Here is a 21,005-nt window from a genome sequence, read left to right on the forward strand (position 1 = left end):
TCCTCAAACTTCTTATGTTGGTATAAACAATTAAAATTAAACGATGGTATAATTAAAGCATCGACGGCAAAAGCACAAATTTTGCAATTTGCAATATTTTAAAGAGCCCGATGCAAATAAATTATGAATATAATTGGCCCAAGCTGACCGATTACATTGTGGAACTCCATAGTTGAAATCTATCATTGATGTATGTATTTAAATCCTTCACTACAAGAGTTCTGAACTAATCTAGATAATGCCGTTACTCTTATACCTATTTCAATACAGCGTTAATTATTTCTTTGTACTCTATAGTATCGAACTCTTTGGAAAACTCTACAAATAAGCCTAGTCCTTGAATAATGTTATTATAAACTCTATTAGCTGCTTTAGCGAACTCGTTATGTACATTTATATATTGCGATGTTTCCTAAATCCAAACCCTTTTTACTTCAAATTTTATTTTCAGAAATATTTTTCTTTAGATATTTCAAAATATAACCTTCAATTATTTTATCCTTATTAAATATAGAGTTTTGATAAGTACTATTTGATATAAGTAACAAGAATAAACCTTTGAACACTTTTGAATTTTATATTTGTACAATGTACATTTCACACTCGAAGAATCCATTTCAGGTACTTTTAGGTTAAGTTAAATTTATGAAGTAAATGAATCATTGAATAATAGATTAGGATTTATTTCAGTACTTTTGTAAATTTCAAAATGTTCTAAAGTTGACAATATGTGACTTTTTTATGTGTTTAAAATGTAAAGATTGTTTTCGATGTTTGTGTATGTATGACCGGTGTTATTTAAATGGTCAGCATATTTTGAACTTGATGGTCTTCAATACTTTTATATGTTCATTAAACCTAATTTTAAATAATCGGAAGGTTTGTCCAATGTAGTGTTTTTGACATTCGTGGCATTTTAATTTATGTACTCTAATATTGTAAAATTTTTATTTTGGTTTGTTGAATTACTTTTATTTTTGATAAGGCCAAGTCTATTAGAAGTTTTTAAAGCTAATTGACATCCTTGTTTATAAAATGCGTATTAATTTTGTGGTTTTTTGAGTTTACCAAGGTAGTCTGATCGAATGTATTTGATATCTCTTTCTTCTTATTTTCATTCTTTTTGTAGTTTTTCAATAATATATCAATTAGTTTCGGCTTGTATCCATTATTTTGGGCGATCTATTTAATAATATATTATAATTCTTTATCAAAATCTTCAGTTTTCATTTAAATTTTGTGTAATCTATCGATCATTGATATGAGTGATGCCATTTATTGGTGAGGTGTTTTGATTTTATGAGGAAGGGCTAACTAAATCTATGTTGGTTTTCTGTAAATTTGAAATTTTTGCCTTTTATTAATGTTGGTTATAGTCAAATCAAGGTAGTTTTTGCATTATTTTCTTCAATTTTATTAGTAAAAGTTAGATTAGGATGGATTTTGTTTATCATTTTTTGAACATATCTATTTGTCTTTAATCTCCTTTGAATATACCAATTATGTCATCAGCATATCTGTAATAATAAATTATTTTTGTTAGATGTTTGTTTTTATCATTTAATATGAATTTGCCTTTTCTGTTAAGTGTCAGCCATTAATCCAGATAGTGCTGATCCCATTTGTAATCCCTCATTGACCATATAATGGTAATCTCATGTTGGATACAGTAATTTTTGTTAAATATAAAGTAATTTTGTCTTAGATTAATTGTACAAATAAAAAACTGCAAAAGTGTTAAAGGTTTTACTTTTGTTACTTTTATCTATAGATTAAAGAATTGCTATCGGGCGTCAGTTTTAGAACTGTGCTTTGGATTTGTTTTCGTATATTGGTCGAATTATTGATTTTTAAGTGGTTCGGGAATTTTCCTTCTATATGTGAAAAATTAATGGGCCAGTTAGTTATAGGTCATATTTTATCTTTAATGTGTTTTAGCTCTTTAATTTTAACTTTGACATATCCAGGGAAGTTGGTAGGGTCCATTTTATCTATTGGTTCTTTGATTTTACTGGGTGTGGCTTCGAGTACGTAAACATTATAATGAGCTTCCCTTGTTGATCCATATCCAATGTAATTTGTAATGTACTTATATTGTTTGCTATTATTTACAAATATTGATGTTTTAGGGCTTCTCCTCCCTCAACAAAGTAATTACCAAATCCATTACATAATTCATATTTGTTAATTGTTTCTATAGCTTCTCTTATTGCATAATCTATACTATTATTTTTATCCCGCCTAATAGTTTGTTGAAAAACTCCTTTTTAGTCATTTTTGCCAGTGTCAAAGAGTTGGCTGTAGTACTTATTACCCTGACTCTTATTATTACGTTAGTAGCCCAGTTTCAAAAATCTTCGCAGATAATTATACATCATGGTTAGCAGGATCTCTTTTCCACAGTTTAAAATATAAATCTCTTCCTTTCATAGAATATAATATATCTTGTGTTATCCAATACCATTATTACATTTTTCTTGATTTGAAATTTGGTTGGATTTAATAAATGTACTTGTATTTTCCTCATATATTTTTTTGAAACTTACTGATAACTTGTTTAAATTCTCTTTCAACGTTATTAAATTATAGTGAATCCCAATTTTCTTGCTCTAATTTTTTTAAAGACAATTTTCGTTTATTTTTGAAAATAGCTCTAAACCTGGCTCAACAACTTGTTCAGAATATTTTATTTTAGCTATAATAATACAGCGATCCCTTTATCATTAATTTTGGTTTTAATTATGCCTGTGGAAATCCTGCCCACATTTTCAAAATTGTATGGTCTACGTTAGATTGTACTAACCTTCCCATTCTAACTTCCTCCCAAGTAGAATCCCATATTCCCTGTTTCAAGCCCCATTCTGCCATAAGATTTTCATAAGATATTCAAGAGTAATTCTTTAGCTCATACATAGTATAAACTATGTATGAGCTAAAGAAAAATTCTATAAAGAATTATAAAATCTCTCGAGTAGGTGAGAGGTCTATAAACAGCTTGAATTTTGAAAATGTAAGGCACTTTCAAACGAACTAGCCATATTTTCCCTGTAATATGTTCATATGTGGAGATGTGGCCTGGAGTTATTGGTGAAAAGTTAAATTTTATATTTTGAAGAAACATTGCAATTCCATCCCTCCCTTTATCTTACCCCTAGTTTGAATATAGGTGTGAAATCTTTTATGTTATAAAAAGGGGTCTCGCTTCGATGCAAGAAAAATTCTGACATTATTATTATTATAAAATTTCCTTTTAGTTAATGCAATTTCCAGGTTATTTGTGTCCCAGTAGCCTTATATTTAAATTTAGATGGTTAATACTTTGCTTACCAATACCCACAGTGTTTTCCTATGGATTCAGATCATGTTAGGTGTCAAAACATAATCTATAATTGACAAACCTTGAATACAGTGTATTTACTAATAGCAAGATACTAAAATTTGAATGCGATAGCAATAACATGACTATAACAGGTTCAACAGTATAAACTATACAAGATTTTACAACAATTGAGATACTTTTTCGTATTAATAACCAGGAAAATACGCAAGTAATGTTATATCTGGGTTAGGTGTCTTGAAACAGAGCTGAATGTTTATGTTACCAAGCTCAGAAGAAAACCAAAAAGTATCAAATTTCCAGTGAGATCAAAGGTCAGTTCTATGACATAGGCCCAGTGAGAACATTTTTTTTTTATATATGGTATGTCCCCAAATTCATAAATATCTTTACATACAAAAATATAAATATACACAGCACAAGAATGAGATGTAAAGAACTAAAGTACTAGAATTAAAGAGTTCTTTAAACAGTTGTACATCATTGTAGACTCTTGGAGCAATTGTACATCAGTTTATCTGAGCTCGACATGAGCACCATGAATCGCCCTGCAGGCGAGCAAGTTAGATTTTATCTCATCCCTTACTTTTATGATGACTTCTGAAGTAACCGATTCAATCGCAGCTCTGATTTTTTGCTTTAAGTGTTCAATATTTCGCATATGTTCTCTATAAAGTTGAATTCTGATGCAACTCCAGAAATAAAAATCTATCCAACTTCCAGGCAATTTCTCATTCAAAGTCACAAACAATTTTGCCATAGTGGCTGACAACAAATGGTAACTCAATGAAAGCAAAAGGCTCTAAACACAGCTGTTTTAATTTACATCTGTTTCATAGACCATTTTATAAAATCGTTATAAACAATAAAAGTGTGACAGAATTTGTGAACATACTGTATATTTGTGCATTAAAGAGGATCACTGATAAGAGAGGCTTAATTGTACATTGGATATTAGTGGTCTAGGTTAAATTTAAGGCTTAGCTAGCTGGCCAAAAAACTGACTGTGAGCCTCTCAGTTTGCAGACTGGAAATGTCCTTGTGAAGCTCGTTATTCTTATCAGCAAGTAATTTCATTTAGCTTTAATTGCTGTGTAGCTTACCTTTTATTTCAATAAGTAATTTCGCTTAGGATAGGATTCATTGTTGCATTCCTTAGGCTACTAACCTAAAATCCTTCAAGATTTTTATCTTCCTCACTGCTGGATTTCTAATCCTTCTTAAATCAGCGACTTGACGGTACATTTATCTAAGTGAAAACCACTTTCACAAATGCAGCATAGAGCAGTGTCCCCGGGTTGAGGTAATTGTTGAATACATGTAACACAGATTACAGGTGCCATAGTATAAAATAGTGTACAAAATATAAATAAGTAACAAATTTTAGGCAAAAAACAATTTATTAGAAAGTTACTATTTGAGAAAAAATAAATATGTCTGTAAGGCGGAATTGATAATATAGCGGATTCATGGGTAATCTCATACTGGCTTCGCGAACGCACCTGTTACCGGCAACAGGTAAGGCCGTTGTCTTAAAATCTCACAGAAGTAAAATCCTATGCATTAATGTAAAACAAAATAATTCGAACCATAACTTTTTAACCCATCAATAAATGTCCACTTTCTCAAGTTGAAATAATCAGAAGGTCATGTTGCATATTAGTTAAAAGCACATTTGGACGAAATAATTAAATACAAAAATATAAATTTAGAGAACTCGACAAAAACTTTTATTTTGGAATTTTTTACACTGAATCTTAAATAATCCAATATACAATACAAAATTCGAATTACAGTACATGTCATAAATATTACATAAATGAAATTAGATTTTAAATTCAGAAGATGAATACCGCGAGAAGTATAAAGAAGTATATATCAGGAGTAAAGATTATGTCCTTTCTAAATCGTGTTATTAAGAAACTCCTGCTTGTAATACTTCACTTTTATTTTGCTGTTATGGCTGCCTTAGTTAAATATATCCCAATTAATGGTACCGAATTGAATACTTGTATTTTCAAAAAATGCATATTATTTAACAAGAAGTAACACAATCCAACATTTAACATGCTTTACAACATCGGAATTGTTCAGGCTTGTTCAGACTTTATTTATTTATAAATTACGTTCTCAACAAAACGAGATACCATTTTGACCTGCGATCGCATACAAAAATATCCACCGTGGAAATAATTACTTGTTTTATGACAAGTAACTTTATAAATCCCTTATTTAAGTAAATATGTTTGAATTCATAAGTTAAAATACTTTAAACCCTTATTTGTGTGTTGTAATATTTGTGACACACACTGTAGAAATATATTACGTAGATAGCTAATCATAACTTCATTAACATATTGATAAGCCGATTACTAAGCGATAAGATGGGCTGTAAATGTTCATTGTTGGATTAAAAGGAAATTCCCATTACAGTATCAACATCGTACGGTTCGTGATCAGATATAAAACTAAACAATCTAAATGTTTATACATGTTTATACAATTGTAAAACTTGAACTTAGGTGGTGGAACATGTAGAGTGAGCTGACGCAGACCCCACTTAGTAGAGGTGTGAAGGTCGCTGCGAGCTGACCGTGATAAAACTCTGTAATCGTCTGACAATTGTCAGTCGAGCATTCAGCCTCTCGCTATGAGGACTCTTGTCATGATCTGCATTAGCACTTGACACGATGGTGTAACCCAAGTGAGCAGTTTACGCCCGCTCCTGTTTCCGAAAACTTTTCTTTGTTCGGTTGTACGTGAAGGGGACTATGCCCGAATATGTGGTTCCTAACCGTGATGGACATCCTCCTCTCGAGTCTCGTGGTGGGGCCTTGTGTGGTGGGCTTCTGGCGGGGCACATGGGAGTACATGGAGGCTTACAGGAGTGCCTTCCCCTTGTGGTGGACCCTCTGGGTCAGTGGGGCCCTCCACTTGGTGTTCACTCTGCTCCGGCAGGAGTTCGCTGAACAGTTCCGGCGGGGCGGTCTCCGATACATCATCATCTCCCGGTGTTACATCTACGTCTTCTCCGTCAGCTGCGCCATGCAGTGGCGGTCCACCTGGATGATCCTGGAGGATTGTATTAACTGCTACGATGTCCGCTACATCCTCCTGGTCACCGTACCCAGCACCCTCGTACTCTTCGCCTTCAGGCTCTTCTGCAATACGTTGGCACCCCCTTACTGCATCGCCCTCGACTTCAAACCAGAGGACGTCTTTATGTTCCCAACAATGTTCAACATTTCTGTAAGTAAAGACAAGATTATAATTCACTTTAGTTTTAAGTAAGCAGATTAGTATACACGTAGACATACAAACTTTTAATCATTACATTAGTATATCTTATGATTAGCAATCTTTAAACGTTCAGTTTTTAATTAGGCACTGTGTGCAGTTATTAAGGTCCAAACAACAGCGCATTAATAAGCCACTACTTAAATAGATCATATTTGGAAAGTTGTATTTAGTTAAACAGTTGCAATTTGACTAGAATAATTAAAAAGTAAATCAAATAAGTAAGAGTTGCTAATTAAAATAAACTCCGATTACTAATTATCAACTTGAGACGATCAAATGCAAAAATATCCATTCAAAGTTCCTACTAATAAAATTACGAGTGTAATGGTTGTACTGTATTCTTAATTAATTACGATACACAGTAATTGGAATTTAATTAAAGTGTATTTTCAAACGTTAAATTTCGTTAAAAAATAAAGTCGCTTAAAAACACGTAGATTTGTTCTATGCCCAGGTATTTTTAAGAGTTCACAAAGTACACAATGTTCACAAAACATTTTCTAGTTTTGACAATCACAATAAAAACTAAACAAAGAATCTGGCTATTTTGTAAAATTAAAAATGCTCTTTGTAGTAACATTCAACTAAACATTCTTCAAAAAATACTTCTCAATCTTCTTTTAAAATCTTGATGATCAACTCTAATTATCATTCAACTTTACTTTAAAAAGATTAAAAACAAAAATTGCTTGGAATTCAAAATTAAATTCTTGTGAAATTTGCAACAAATATTACAATATACCAAAAATATAACATTTCTTAAAAATTCAAATTTAAAAAAAGTCTAAATTTGCTGGCTCGACCAGGAAACGGTCTAAAGACAGACACAAGATATAAATCTTTACCTGATTTTAACAAAGGGGCCAGAGCCAATTGTCGCTAAACTCTTTAATCTATGGCACATATTTCTTGTTTACGGTGTTTATTATGTACTGTTTTTTAGTTACAAATACTTTTTTATTTGTATTTATTGACATAGATCAAGTGTAAGAAAGGGCCTAATGTTCCTAACTTCACCTGTTACAATAAAGAGTTTAATCAATCATATTTCTCCACCACACAAAGAGGCACAGACGTCCTACAAAATTTAAACACACATGCGCGCGCACATATAAATGTATATATTCCCTTACTCATTCGTGCTTTACTTCAGAACATGTTCTTTATATACTACTGAAGAAAGGTCTCTCGAGAATTCATTAAAGTGGCAAGGCGCTCCACCACACGTCTAAGTCGGATCCGAAGGTGCTGCACGGTCACGTAGGTAATGCACGGACATGCAGGTGCTGCACGGACCCGCAAGTGCTGCACGGTCACGCAGGTACTGCACGGTCACGCAAGTACTGCTCGGACCCGCAGGTGCTGCACGGTCACGCAGGTACTGCACGGTCACGCAGGTGCTGCACGGTCACGCAGGTACCGCACGGTCACGCAGGTACTGCACGGTCAAGCAGGTTCTGCACGGTCACGCAGGTACTGCACGGACACGCAGGTACTGCACGGACACGCAGGTACTGCACGGACACGCAGATACTGCACGAACCCGCAGGTGCTGCACGGTCACGCAGGTACTGCACGGACCCGCAGGTGCTGCACGATCACGCAGGTGCTGCACGGTCACGCAGGTGCTGCACGGTCACGCAGGTACTGCACGGTCACGCAGGTACTGCACGGACCCGCAGGTGCTGCAAGGTCACGCAGGTACTGCACGGACACGCAGGTACTGCACGAACCCCCAGGTGCTGCACGGTCACGCAGGTACTGCACGGTCACGCAGGTACTGCACGGACCCGCAGGTGCTGCACGGTCACGCAGGTACTGCACGGTCACGCAGGTACTACACGGACCCGCAGGTACTGCACGGACCCGCAGTTCAAACAGAAAGCTTTTTGACACTTCCGATACTAGCTTACCATTTGCGTCTTGTTTTTTTTTTTTTTTTTTTTTTTTTTTTTTTTTTTTTTTTTTTTTTTTTTTTTTTTTTTTTGCTATGGCATACGTTTCACATTTTTCTACACTCACCTTGATTTATGCCGCCAGTTAGGGATAAATAATAAGTAAATAAATAAAAATGCCTTTATTTTGAAGCGTTTCTCAGGTACACTGATTTACAGAACAACTCAAGTCAATACATAGTTCCATTAAGATATAAATAAATTACAAGTGACATGCTTACTTACTAATGAGCATATTTCTTAATCCACGTTTGAAAGTTTCTACAGATATGTTTTCTTTAAGGCTATGCGGGAGGTCATTATACAATTTTGGGCCAAAAAATAAAAACTTTTCCTCCCACACTCTTTTGATACTTTTGGAAAGTGCAGCGCTCCACTATGGCGACCCTCCCTCTGAGACATCTCCGCCCGAAATGAGAGCCTCTCACCCAGGTATCGCGGTTCATTGAGGGAAAGAATTTTGTGGACCATACAGCCGCTGAACATCTTGCACATTTCCTCCATCGCCAACATTTTGAGGAATACGTGAAAGAGGATACGCCTGAAAGAGGATACGTGATCAAAGCGTCTAAGGTTGAAAATGAACCTCAAGGCAGAGTTTCTGAAGTCTCTGGATTCGATCCCGATCCTCCCTCAATAAACTGTTGCCGTAGGCAGGATAGCAATAGTAAAATACTGATAGGATCAGTGAATTAACTAGATGTATCTTAGCAGATTCTGGAAAAATGCTTCTAAATCTGTACAGACCCTTTAATCTATCCAGTGCTCGCTGAATAGTGTAAGTGACATGGTCTGAAAACGGAAGTTTACTGTCCAACAAAAGCCCCAAAGTTTTTGCTTTTTCGCAAACCCTAAGGCTCGTATCGAACAGAACAACCGCCCTCCCATTCACATTCGAGGTCAGTACTAGTTCTGTACATGATAGAATAAGTAACATATTTTTTCTTACCGTCTTTAATTGTTCAAAATATCCACCAATCGGTGATATGTGAAAATATTCGAACACTAAGTCACTTATGAAGGCAAAGTAGTTTGTTAATGTAGAAGTTTTCTGAGGTTTTCACCTCTTTTGAGTCTATTTGCCTCGCCAATGTTATTTGTTAAAACATCTGGATACTCATTCACAATCTTTATATTCTTTCTCGGCTTTTCTAGACCCCACTACAATATTCTGATTTATGTTGCTTGTTATTACGTTTTTATTTTGCAAGAACTCAATAATTTCATCTGCCTTGAACTTAAATAAGTTTTGTTGTAAGTTAATAATTATACCAATCGCCTTTTTTTAAATCAGTCCCTAAAATAAGAGGTCAGGATAACTTCTGAGCTGTAGTAAACCTTCCAAGAGAATTCCACTTTTTATATCTTAAGTAAACATTTTCTCAAGATAATAATTTCATAATCATTTGCCTTGACACGTTTCATTTTAGTGGGCAACTATGTACAAACCTGACTTGTTTTCATTAACTCGTACATATCTTTACTTATTAACGACAGTGAGCTTCCTGTGTCCAATAGTAGCGCGCGATAAGTATCATTAATTGTAGTAGCGTCAAGGCCCGGCAATTTTAGCTGCTTATTTCGAGCCGTGTTTACATTCACGCGACCGGCACTGATAACAATCCCTACACACTGACATATCTACCATTCCTTGCACCCTGGGGAAAACTATCCGAGATTAACTGTTTGGCACTCCCCCGGTAAAAATATGAACCGTAGAGTGAAATTTTTAGCGACAATTGGCTCATGACTTGGCCCCTTTGTTATATCTTGTGTCTGTCTCTGGGTCGTTTGCTGGGTCGGAGCCGCGGCAGATCTTAGCCCCTAAGATCGCAGTAAACGAAACCCTGCTTGTTTCGTTCAAATCCTATTCATCAATGGACCCTAACCATCTCACCTACCTCTCCCTAACCGCCTCCCAAACTCCTCTCTCCTGTTCCAAAACTGATTAACTACCTCAGTGTACGTTAGGCCAGTGAGTTTTAGTAAATATTTTAAAATATGCGTGGCTTGTTCGGCTGTAACTTCCAATTGTCGTCAATTGAGACTTTCGGAGTTTACTTTTTTAAAGTTTTGAATTATTGAGAAATGTTTATGTTTTTGATAAGTTGATTTTTTTTCGCAATCTTCACAAGTAATTTTAATTTGAATAATAATTAATGTTTTTAAATTAAGGTTAAATAGTAATTACAGTTTTGATCAAGACTCGCAAAGAAAACTAAGAAGTATTTGTTGAAGAATCTTTAGTCGAATTAGATTAAAAAAATTACAATTAGACTCTGGATACCCAGACGCTTTATTTAATTGTGTGTGTGTGTGTGTGTTTCTTAACATTGTCATTAATACAAATCCTAATAGGTAATTATAGCCAAGATAGTTTTTACTTGGTGATCAGAACTCAGTGGTAAGTTCCAGTTTCCGCCGCTAAAAAGTCCCTCCTTCACCTTGCAGTGGTGCAGTGGTGACCTAAACTCCTAACATCAGTATAACAATGGATAAGCTTGAACATAATGTTCCATGAGATTGAAGTAACTTAAAATATGGGTATGATAGCAATATACATTTTTATGTACACTTTTATGAAGCAATATACAAAATATATTAAAGTAAGGTTATTTATTTTTGCTAATTGTATTTAATATTGCAGACGCTAATATAAGATTTTGCAAACACTATGAATGAGTTCTTACAAAACAGAAAAATGGAACGAAACTCTCAAGTTACATGCAGACTGACATAATATTCTTAACAATAATAAAAGTTTAAGGAACTACAGGTTAAATAACTACATGAATTATAGGGTATTATAAGCAGGTTTATTGTACAGTAGTTGAATTATAATATAATCGATGTAATGAAAATAACAACAACTGTTGTTTTAAAACAAGGGCTTATCTCATAAGAGTTTGAAGGGCCAAACAAATCTAACTGGACGGCATTTCCTCGCACTGCATAAGAAGAGGCAATGTGCTGCTGTAAACATGAACAATTATATGACGATACTTACCAAAGGTCTGGATCATGGATCAGAAGTGTTCACTGAGGAATATGGATGTCAACAGCTCGAGGAGTTTAGGGACGTAGGCTGTCTTTAATAACCGTTAAATAAAAAGATCAGGTGCAAGGCAGTTCTTCTGAGAAAAAAGGGAGATCTGCAATATCTTGGATGCTAACATCAAGGTAGTTCAAAACGTATTTTGTATCCATTACCCAGAGTGCGGGGGTGAGAAGCCCAAATAAAAAATCCATGCGAGGAGATTGGGCGAGCGTCCGTTACGAGAGATACAAAAACGTCTTGATCGTTCAAAAAAAAAAAAATATATTTTTTTATGCGTGAGCAATAAATAGTCTACGTATTTGCCTTAACACAAAGTTATTGTCATATGCACTACTTTACTGCAAAGCAACGTTATCCAAGTTTATTTTAAGAGAACGCTACTGAAGAACCGATAAGACTTACAGTCCATAATTAGTAATGAATGTTACTAATTAGTTGAGTAAGACAGTTTTCATAGTATGCAAGTACAATTGTTTCTGAAGGCATGTGGATTCACAATTTCATGCACATGGGGGTTTCAGCTATTTACAAACGGAGTAGCACGAAACTTGGTCTGTGGCGGTTTCGGGACAAGAAACGCGTAACTGTAATTAGTCTTAGAAATTACTCACTCATTTCCATGATAGTAGCATCATACAAGAGGAAAAGTTATTCTTCGTTTTCCGGTCATTTTTTTCCGTAGATTTTAAAGAAAATCGGTAACGGGTGGTGGTTTTTTAGTCGACGAGCGAAATAAGTTTTCAAGACAACCTACACGTTTCGTAGGCGTCGGCGTCAAAATGGCAGGAAATGAGTTTCACCCATGGCCCCCATCCTCCCAACCGATGAGGCACGGTTGAAGAAAAGCAAAGAAAAACACGTCTTTTGTAAGCAAAGAAAACGTAACTTAACTAGAGTTACTTCGCCAGTGTATTGTGCAGCGTATCATGGATGCGACTTTGTTATTATTTACATAATCGTGAGAATATTTTAGTTCATCACGTAATCAGTCCCACTCCTCGGATAGCATATAGAATACCTAAACGTGTTATGCAAATCAATTTGAAACCAACACATAAATCGCACCGTTTATGTGCGATGTTCAGTTGTTCAAACCAAGGTTGTTCAGTTTAGGGCATCATTATCTGAGCCTTCACGCCCCAACGTATTATGTAGGTTATACATTGCATAACAAAGAGAGATAGTTTCTGTTTGTGCCTTCACATCTATGATACACCAGAAACTTCCATATCGGTTAGTGATAGTGAGGGCGAGGATCCAAACAACAGATGTGTTGGACTCTAGACACTAGTGTACGTGTTATTATTACAAACTGCTGTTCCATTGTGTAAGCTGACCATTCTGGGCAAATATGATGTCATGCACTACACCTTTCGTGTACGATGAGTAACCGTCATGATTGCATGTTCTGAGCATGTTTCAGTTGATATCTTCAGACGTAGAGTCTATAGTTAAATATTTCATCCAGTGCTAAAAAATGTTGCCACTTCAAACATTTTGGTTGGGCACGAAAGAAACAATGATTATAAATATATTACAGAAAAGTAATCTCTTACAATAATAAAGGGTAATAAATGTGTCCAACATTGTGAATGTAACTCGTCAAAATGAGTTTATTACTAGAATATTGTAATGAATTACAACTTTAACAAACGATTTAACGTGGTAGAGCTATCTACAAATCACCGCAAAGAACTACTTTTTCCCCACAAACTTTTGTCACATAAACCTTGCATATATACTAGGACTTATTTTAATCCTAAGGTTGAAAAGAATAAGTTTTATTAATTTGATATTCAACATTATTTATGATTTCCGTCCAGTTAGTTTAAAAAATCCAAGTTACGTGCTAAGCTAACTATTTCAGTAAAATCTTAACTAGATAAAGATAAAAAATTAATTGATTCCTTGGGAAACAGTATTAGCCAGTTTCATGACAAAAGCTTCTTATCACGCATCTTTTACACCAAATGCCGTTTGAAGAGTCTATTGGAGTTGGCCATATAGTTTCATCGTCCATAAGGCTAGACATTATTTGTTTACATACAGTTGAGTTATGTACGGAGATATAATTTAAGAAATCTTTTGAAATATTATTTTTTGGTCCTGATTGGTAGTGATTACATAATTATCAAATAACAAAAATGCAATAGAAATATTATATTGAATTTCTAAAGAAAATTTATCAGAATGTCTAGCAAGACTACTAGGCAATTTTGTTGTGATTTATTCATTTTCCAATACCACTGAACCAATCATCAAACAGATTTTTACGTGTTTTCTTTTTTGTGCGTTTTATTAGTCTATTGGGCATTGTATACGGGTGGAAAAAAAAGTATGGAAACGCTTTCACTAATTTTGTATGGCTTCACTTATACAATTAAATTTTGTACAATCACCACTTGTATTAAGAACCTAGTTTTTGAGACCAGTGGGGCCCATTTTATATTTTCAGGGGGACAGCCCGTGAGGAGTCGGACGAAAATCTTAAATGTAAGCATAGGCCAAGTTTGGTATCAAATTAAAGGTCTAGTAAAGAGAAACTCATTACCGCAAACCACACTTAAAAAAGGTTGACCCTATCCAGAGTACGGGCCGTATGAATTTCATGACAAAGAAATTTAGTAATTTTGTCTTGTGAAGTAACTAATTGAAATTCAGTAGTATATTTTATGTCGGTTTATTTACAAAAAATTATTTTTTTACCTCTAAATTTGTTGGATAACAGTAAATAGGGGTTTTCCTGTCTTGTCTTGAAAACTGAGAGTATTCAATAATACCACCGTAGAATCTCCTTAACTCCTTATCAACATGAGGTCAAGGTCCAGTCCCTCCAGCCCTTTTATCTCAGGCAAACATAAAACTGGTTTAGGCAATACAAACAGTACTGTCACAGTAAAACTCCACAGTTTTGTATTTTTAATATCAGCTTGGTTTTTTAGTCTACGTTATAATTTCGTCCACGTAAGATAAAGTTGAAAGACTTCACTAGAAGGTTACTACGATAGTTATACATTTGTTTACTTAAGTGTTTACAATTTTATTCTACTAGTTTTAAAAAGCAATGTCACTTAGTGAGTTTGAGAGAATCACGCTGCTTATGATGCGTGGGTATGTATATCTAGTTCGTCCCTATGAAGAAACAGCGCATTTGTTTAATGACACTTTTCTTGATAGACTCCCAATTAGTAAGTCAACAGTGTTTAAGAGACGGTAAAAAGATTTGAAGAAGAAACTAGAACAGTCAAAGATCGCGAAAGAAGTGGTAGGCCTAAATCGGCAACAAATGAACAAAAAATCTTTGGATGTACTCCAAACATTTGTTGAAAATCCCAGCACCTCGGCCAGAGTGGCTGCAGAAGATCTTGATATGAGCCATACCTCAGTGTTGAATGTTTTACACAAAAACAAGTATCACCCTTTTAAAGTAACCCTAACCAAAGAACTTGCAGAGGATGATTTTGATCGAAGGACTGAATTTTGCGAAATAATGATGAGAAAGTGTAACGAAATTCAAATTTTTTTTAAGTTCGATATTGTTTTTAGATGAAGCTACATTCTTTGTTAATGGACAAGTTAATAGGCATAATTGCCGTTACTGGGCCGACCATAATCCACACTGGATGATAGAAGGCCACACACAAAGGCCTCAGAAAGTGAATATGTGGGCTGGAATAATAAACAATAACATTGTAGGACCGTTTGTGATAGATGGAAATCTAACAGGCAAAATTTATTTTCAATATGTTGACAAATAACATTTTGCCAGCAGTGCGTGTGCTCTTCTTGGGGCAAATTTTAATGCAGTATGGTTTCAGCAAGATGGAGCACCACCCCATTACTATTTGCGGGTGCGCAATCTGTTAGATGAAGTGTTTCCTAACCGTTGGATTGGTCGCAGGGGGGGTACCGTTTGAGTGGCCGGCTAGGTCACCGGATCTTAATCCACTAGATTTATTTTTGTGGGGTTTCTTAAAAGATAATGTATATAAAACTAAACCAGCCAACATTGAGGAGCTGACAAATCGTTTATTAAGAAGAAGCAAGAAGAATTACACCCGAGATGCTTCAAAATGTGACTGCAGTAGGTTTTTATAATAGACTAGCTCATTGCCAACAAGTGTTCGGAGAGCAGTTTGAGCACCTCATTTAAAAAGGTATGTTTATTTTTTTGTAAACATAGATAATTTTTAATTAAATTCTTTTGGATAATTGTGTTCCATAAAGTGTCATTTTCAGTCAGAACAGTTTACTTGAGACTGTGAAATTGCGGAGAAATAATAATTAATCAAACGTTACTTATGAAATTCATACGGCCCGTACTCTGGATAGGGTCAACCTTTTTAAGTGCGGTTTGTGGTAATGAGATTCTCTTTACTAGACCTTTAATTTGATACCAAACTTGGCCTATGCTTACATTTAAGATTTTCGTCCGACTCCTCACGGGCCCGTCCCCCTGAAAAGATAAAATGTCCCCACTGGTCTCAAAAACTAGGTTCTTAATACAAGTGGTGATGTACAAAATTTAATTTGTATAAGTGAAGCCATAAAAAATTAGTGAAAGCGTTTCCATACTTTTTTTCCACCCTGTATATTATATATGCAATAATATCTACACAACTTTCTTGAACACAAAAGGCACATAAACATCAATAGACAGAAAAATCCACGGAGTGGAACACAATCAAAACACCAAAACATAACTCGACTAAATAACATTAGTCTACTTGCAAAACATCCATAATGTTAATCTTGACTTTAAGATAAATTTTTAAAATTATCATAAAGAAAATGCTTAGCATTAGTCATATCGGTTGTTGATTAAATAAGCATTAGCTAATCAGGATAATACTCTGCCCCCATCAACTCTAATGCGTAAGCGAATATATATTTCTATGAATCTCAGTTTTTAACATCTAGTGACTGAATTTGGCCCTCCTTCGCGAGACTGATGGGTCTCAAGTATTTCAAATATGTTTACAGCAGGAACAAAAATAAAAATTACCGTCATCTTAAACTTTGAAACTGCTTTATCAGCGAGAGCTGACAGAGTTGCAGAACACTTTTAGACGAACAGTGACCGATCACAAATACTTTTAGTGATCCCCGCAGAAAGAAAAATAAGACTCTGAGCCGGATTACAGCCAGTTAAAATAGTATATTTAAGCTATTGTGAACTAATCAGAACTAAATAAGAAGGGTTGAAGTAAAAAATATCAAATATTTACAATTTTAAGAAAATTATGGTTTTTTTATTAAATATAACTTAAGACAATAATAATTTTTTTTATAATTTTGTACATTTAACAACCATAACATTTAATGATATTTAGGAAATTTAGTAATCATAGCTAAATAACAACGGTTGAAGTAAAAATGTCAAATCTTTATAGCTGTAAGAAAATTGGACTTTTTCATTAAATATAACTTAAGAAAATTATAATTTTTTTTAAATAATAGTGTACTTAAGACAATTAAAAATAGGATATTTAGGGGATTTTAAAATCAGGATTAAATAACAACGGTTGAAGTTAAACATGTAAAATCTTTACAGGTTTAAGAAAATTATATTTTTTTATTAAATGCAAGTTTAGAAAATGATAAATTTTCAAATAATTACTAAAGGTATTGTAATATTGTATAAATAAAAACATTCCATTTCCTCTAGTCATATTTGTATTCAATATTTCAAGGCAATATTATGTAAGTCATGAAAATTAAATTTGGATGGAACTCAAAACATAATGTAAGTCGAATCACAATCATATATATGATTTTATATACCCAATTCACTAAAATAAGAGTAAAAAATTATTTTAAAGATGAGAATTAAATAATGTGGCATCTATATTACATATTCGATGTAGTCAAAGATATTGCGAAAAGACGCAAATTGTTTATTTCTTCCCATTCTGAATCCAATTTTTAAATAAAGTGTTTAGTAAATGTCTAAAGTTAAATGAGCACACATTTCTATCGTCTGAATGTAATTTTTATTGAATTATGAGTACAAACGAATATAATTTATTTACTTTCCAAAAAGTAAATACTTAAACTGATTTTATTTTATTTTAAGCATTATCTACTACGTACAATAAAAGGATATTACATATAATTAGCGATGTGTAAAATTAGACAATATAACCCTATATAATCTTTAACCAACATGCCCTTGTTTTGTCGATTCATTACATTATATATTATTATTACTGAACATTGAAATGTTCTTTTGAAACAATCGAGTAATGCATATTCCCTTATGCAATTAGATAATATTCAGGTAGCTTGATTTTTAAAAGATAACTAATTGATATACTCTAAGTGCTTATTAAATATAATCACCTTATCTGTAACTTATTGACAGCAAACGAGTAGTTTTAATCTAATCCTTTTTAATCCTATTATTAGCAAGTTCACGACATTCGAACAGTTATTTTACTGCAACAGTTTCTCCCAAAATGTATCAAGATAGGAGCACGCACCGCATCGTAATAAGTCTCGCGGAGGTTGCACGCAAAATTTAAAATCTTATATGTCATTTTACTCTCGAGATGTCCTGTAGACAGATAGACAGAAATACAATCATAAACTTTAGTGTATTACTGTACACATTGACTGTGTACATTCAACACAACGTCTGTACACAACGTGTGTGTTCGTTGTACACAATGTCTTTAGGCGTTGAATAAAAATGACACACCATTGAACTCATTTTTTTTTTAATGAAGTTTCATGCAAAATTGAAAGGCAAAGTAATCGTTTTCAACATGTCTTGCCACATACTAAAAATCCGTCTTTATTTTATTTTTTGTTTTAGCTATTTTAATTTTTACTCTTTTGTATATGTTACCGGCAATGTGTACAATTCAGGCATTGTATGGAATACCTAGGCATTGTATACATTGCCGAGTGAATCCAGGCAAAGTATGAAATTAACTAATTTCTTAACAATTGTACAAACTTTGCCTAGGCATTGTGTATAATGCCTAGGCATTATATAGAATGTCGAAAGTTTTGCAGGCAAAGTATAAAATGAACAACATTGTTAAAAATTGTTTATTGCAAATAACAAACATGAAATGTATTAAACATAGGATCTGAAAATCCTCATATTTTACTAGAGTAAAATTTAAAAGTGAAATATTAATTTAAGAAATTACTTGTTACAGCAGGAAAGAGAACTATGGCACTTCGAGTTGCATTTTCGATTGTTTTTAACACAAGCACATTGTTTGGTTTGACATTTAGTTTTGCAAGTGCATCTCACAAATCCTTGGCCGCTTCCTGTTGACTGAGCTGTTGCAACGGTACGAAGTCCTGTTTCTTGATCAGGCACGTCTTCTACTCGAACTAGACTTTTTTGGCAAACTGTAAACTGTAACCTTGCGTACAGTTGTTTCAAAACTCCGTTGGCGGTCCCTAATTTGCAAAACCCATCTTCTGTCGTATCCATGACCACTGCCAGAATATTTCTCAAGTCACCTCTTCCTTTGTCAACGTCAGGAATTGGAACACGAACAGTGACTCCTTTGGTGACGGGGGGAAACTTTTTATCGGAATTAGCTTTCATTTTCTTAGCTTGTTTTTCAAGACAAGCTTTTGACCTCTTCCTCTCTTTATCAATATTTTACGAATTAAAACAAGGGAAACACAACAGGGTTTTTTCAGTATCATCACACCCCTGAATTGAATGGCCACATGAAATATGTATGTCCGCTAAACATTTTGTGCAGTTTTGTTTCTCATTAGTTTGCTGCAAACAAACGCTACACATTTGTAGAAGGCTAGAACTGACCGAGACATCAACGGTTGCCTCATTAACTTCTGAAGTGTTATGATCGGTTTGGAGAGGAGGTTCTAGACTTGACATTGTTTGTGTTTCTGTTGTGTGCATGTTATTAACCACTCTTTCCAAATCTTCTTCGCTCTTAATGGAATCCAAAATGTCTCGAGGCAGAGAAACTGTTGTAAGACCGACCTTTACTTTACAGCCGAAGAGAGCCTCATAGGGCGTTCTTTTGATTCCTGAATGTAAAGCTCTATTTTTCATAAGTTGCACAAATCTCAATCCCTCACTCCAACGGTCAGTTTTTTCATCTTCCATCCAAGTCGAAATCATGTTTTCAATATCTTGGTTTGCACGTTCTACACTACCCTGACTTTTAGAATGACGTGGTTTGCCATGAACGATTTTTAACGTAGGCCAATGATCTTTTAAATTGTAAACTATTTTGTTTGCAAACTCCCTTCCATTGTCTGACTGCAATATACTTGGTGCTCCAATGAGAGTAAAAATATCAACTAGGTGATATGCTACTTCCTCAGAGGTTTTAGTTTTGAGAGGTTTAAGAATCACAAATTTTGTCAAATGATCCTGATAGACCATTATGAACTTAAACTCCCTGTCGGGCTGTGACTGGAAATCAATTAAATCTACTTGACAACGAGAATTAAATTCTGATGAAATCAGGGGCTTTACTACCACTCCTCTTTTCGAACCCTTTTGTTTCTTCTTACATAGCTCACACAAACTAATATATAGCTCAACATCATGACGTGTAACATTTTTGTACTTAATATCTAGCTCTTTTAACATTCGATCTCTGCCACCATGACCAATAGCTACATGAGCTTCATGGAGAACAGTAAATAAATCTGAATCGTGGACATAAAATTTTACAACACTGTCTCCTTGTTTTAATGGGTGTATTAGTTTTTGCACATTTTCTACGATCATTACATCATACCTGTTGAGTAGCCAGTAGTGACGAGGTTCCTTTCTGGGCTTGGCCTTGGCATCTTCGACCTCCAACACCAGCTTCTTATAGTCGTCTTCAGTCAAAAAAACACTATTTTTAGCACTTGCATTCCGAATTTTTACAAGTTCGGCACTAAAACGAAGTTTCATTAGCGATAAACGATCACTAGAACTACTGATACTACTGTTCACTTGTGACATTTTCAAGCAAAAATACAGTGGCATGACAGAACAGAACTGAAGCGTAGGCCTAGCACAATACTGTGGCGTGACGGAACAGAACTGAGACAGCGTTATAGCGGGGATGGGCGGGGGGAGTAGGTGAGGCAAGCACGTTGTAACTTGAAAACAATGGAACAGACAGATTTTTAACTCTGCCTGAACTCCAGCAGGCATTCTATAGAATGCCTAGGCAAAGTATGAAATGTTTAAAATTTCACACTTTGCCTGCTTACTTTTGGCAATGTATAGAATGCCTAGGTATTCTATACAATGCCTGATTTTACACTTTGCCGGTAACATATACAGTATCCCCAACACATAGCCTTATGGAGTACCTACATTTTTTTATTATATAGATTTATTGCCCTAATTTTA

At 34.5% G+C, this 21,005-nt stretch overlaps 1 protein-coding gene across 3 annotated transcripts in view; it reads left to right on the forward strand.

Annotated features, from left to right (window-relative positions):
• The window catches only part of LOC124357000, a 91,015-nt gene that overhangs the window by 24,576 nt on the left and 45,434 nt on the right, over positions 1 to 21,005 (forward strand). For 2 of the 3 annotated variants that reach the window (XM_046808365.1, XM_046808363.1), the window contains exon 2: positions 5,860 to 6,586. In XM_046808365.1, the coding sequence (XP_046664321.1) occupies positions 6,119 to 6,586 (468 nt within the window). In that variant the 5' untranslated portion in view covers positions 5,860 to 6,118. Of the gene's footprint in view, positions 1 to 5,767; positions 6,587 to 21,005 lie in introns of those variants that run through there. The other variant, XM_046808364.1, reaches the window with a different exon arrangement.

The sequence above is a fragment of the Homalodisca vitripennis genome, chromosome 3, assembly GCF_021130785.1.
Source record: "Homalodisca vitripennis isolate AUS2020 chromosome 3, UT_GWSS_2.1, whole genome shotgun sequence".
Taxonomy (NCBI): domain Eukaryota; kingdom Metazoa; phylum Arthropoda; class Insecta; order Hemiptera; family Cicadellidae; genus Homalodisca; species Homalodisca vitripennis.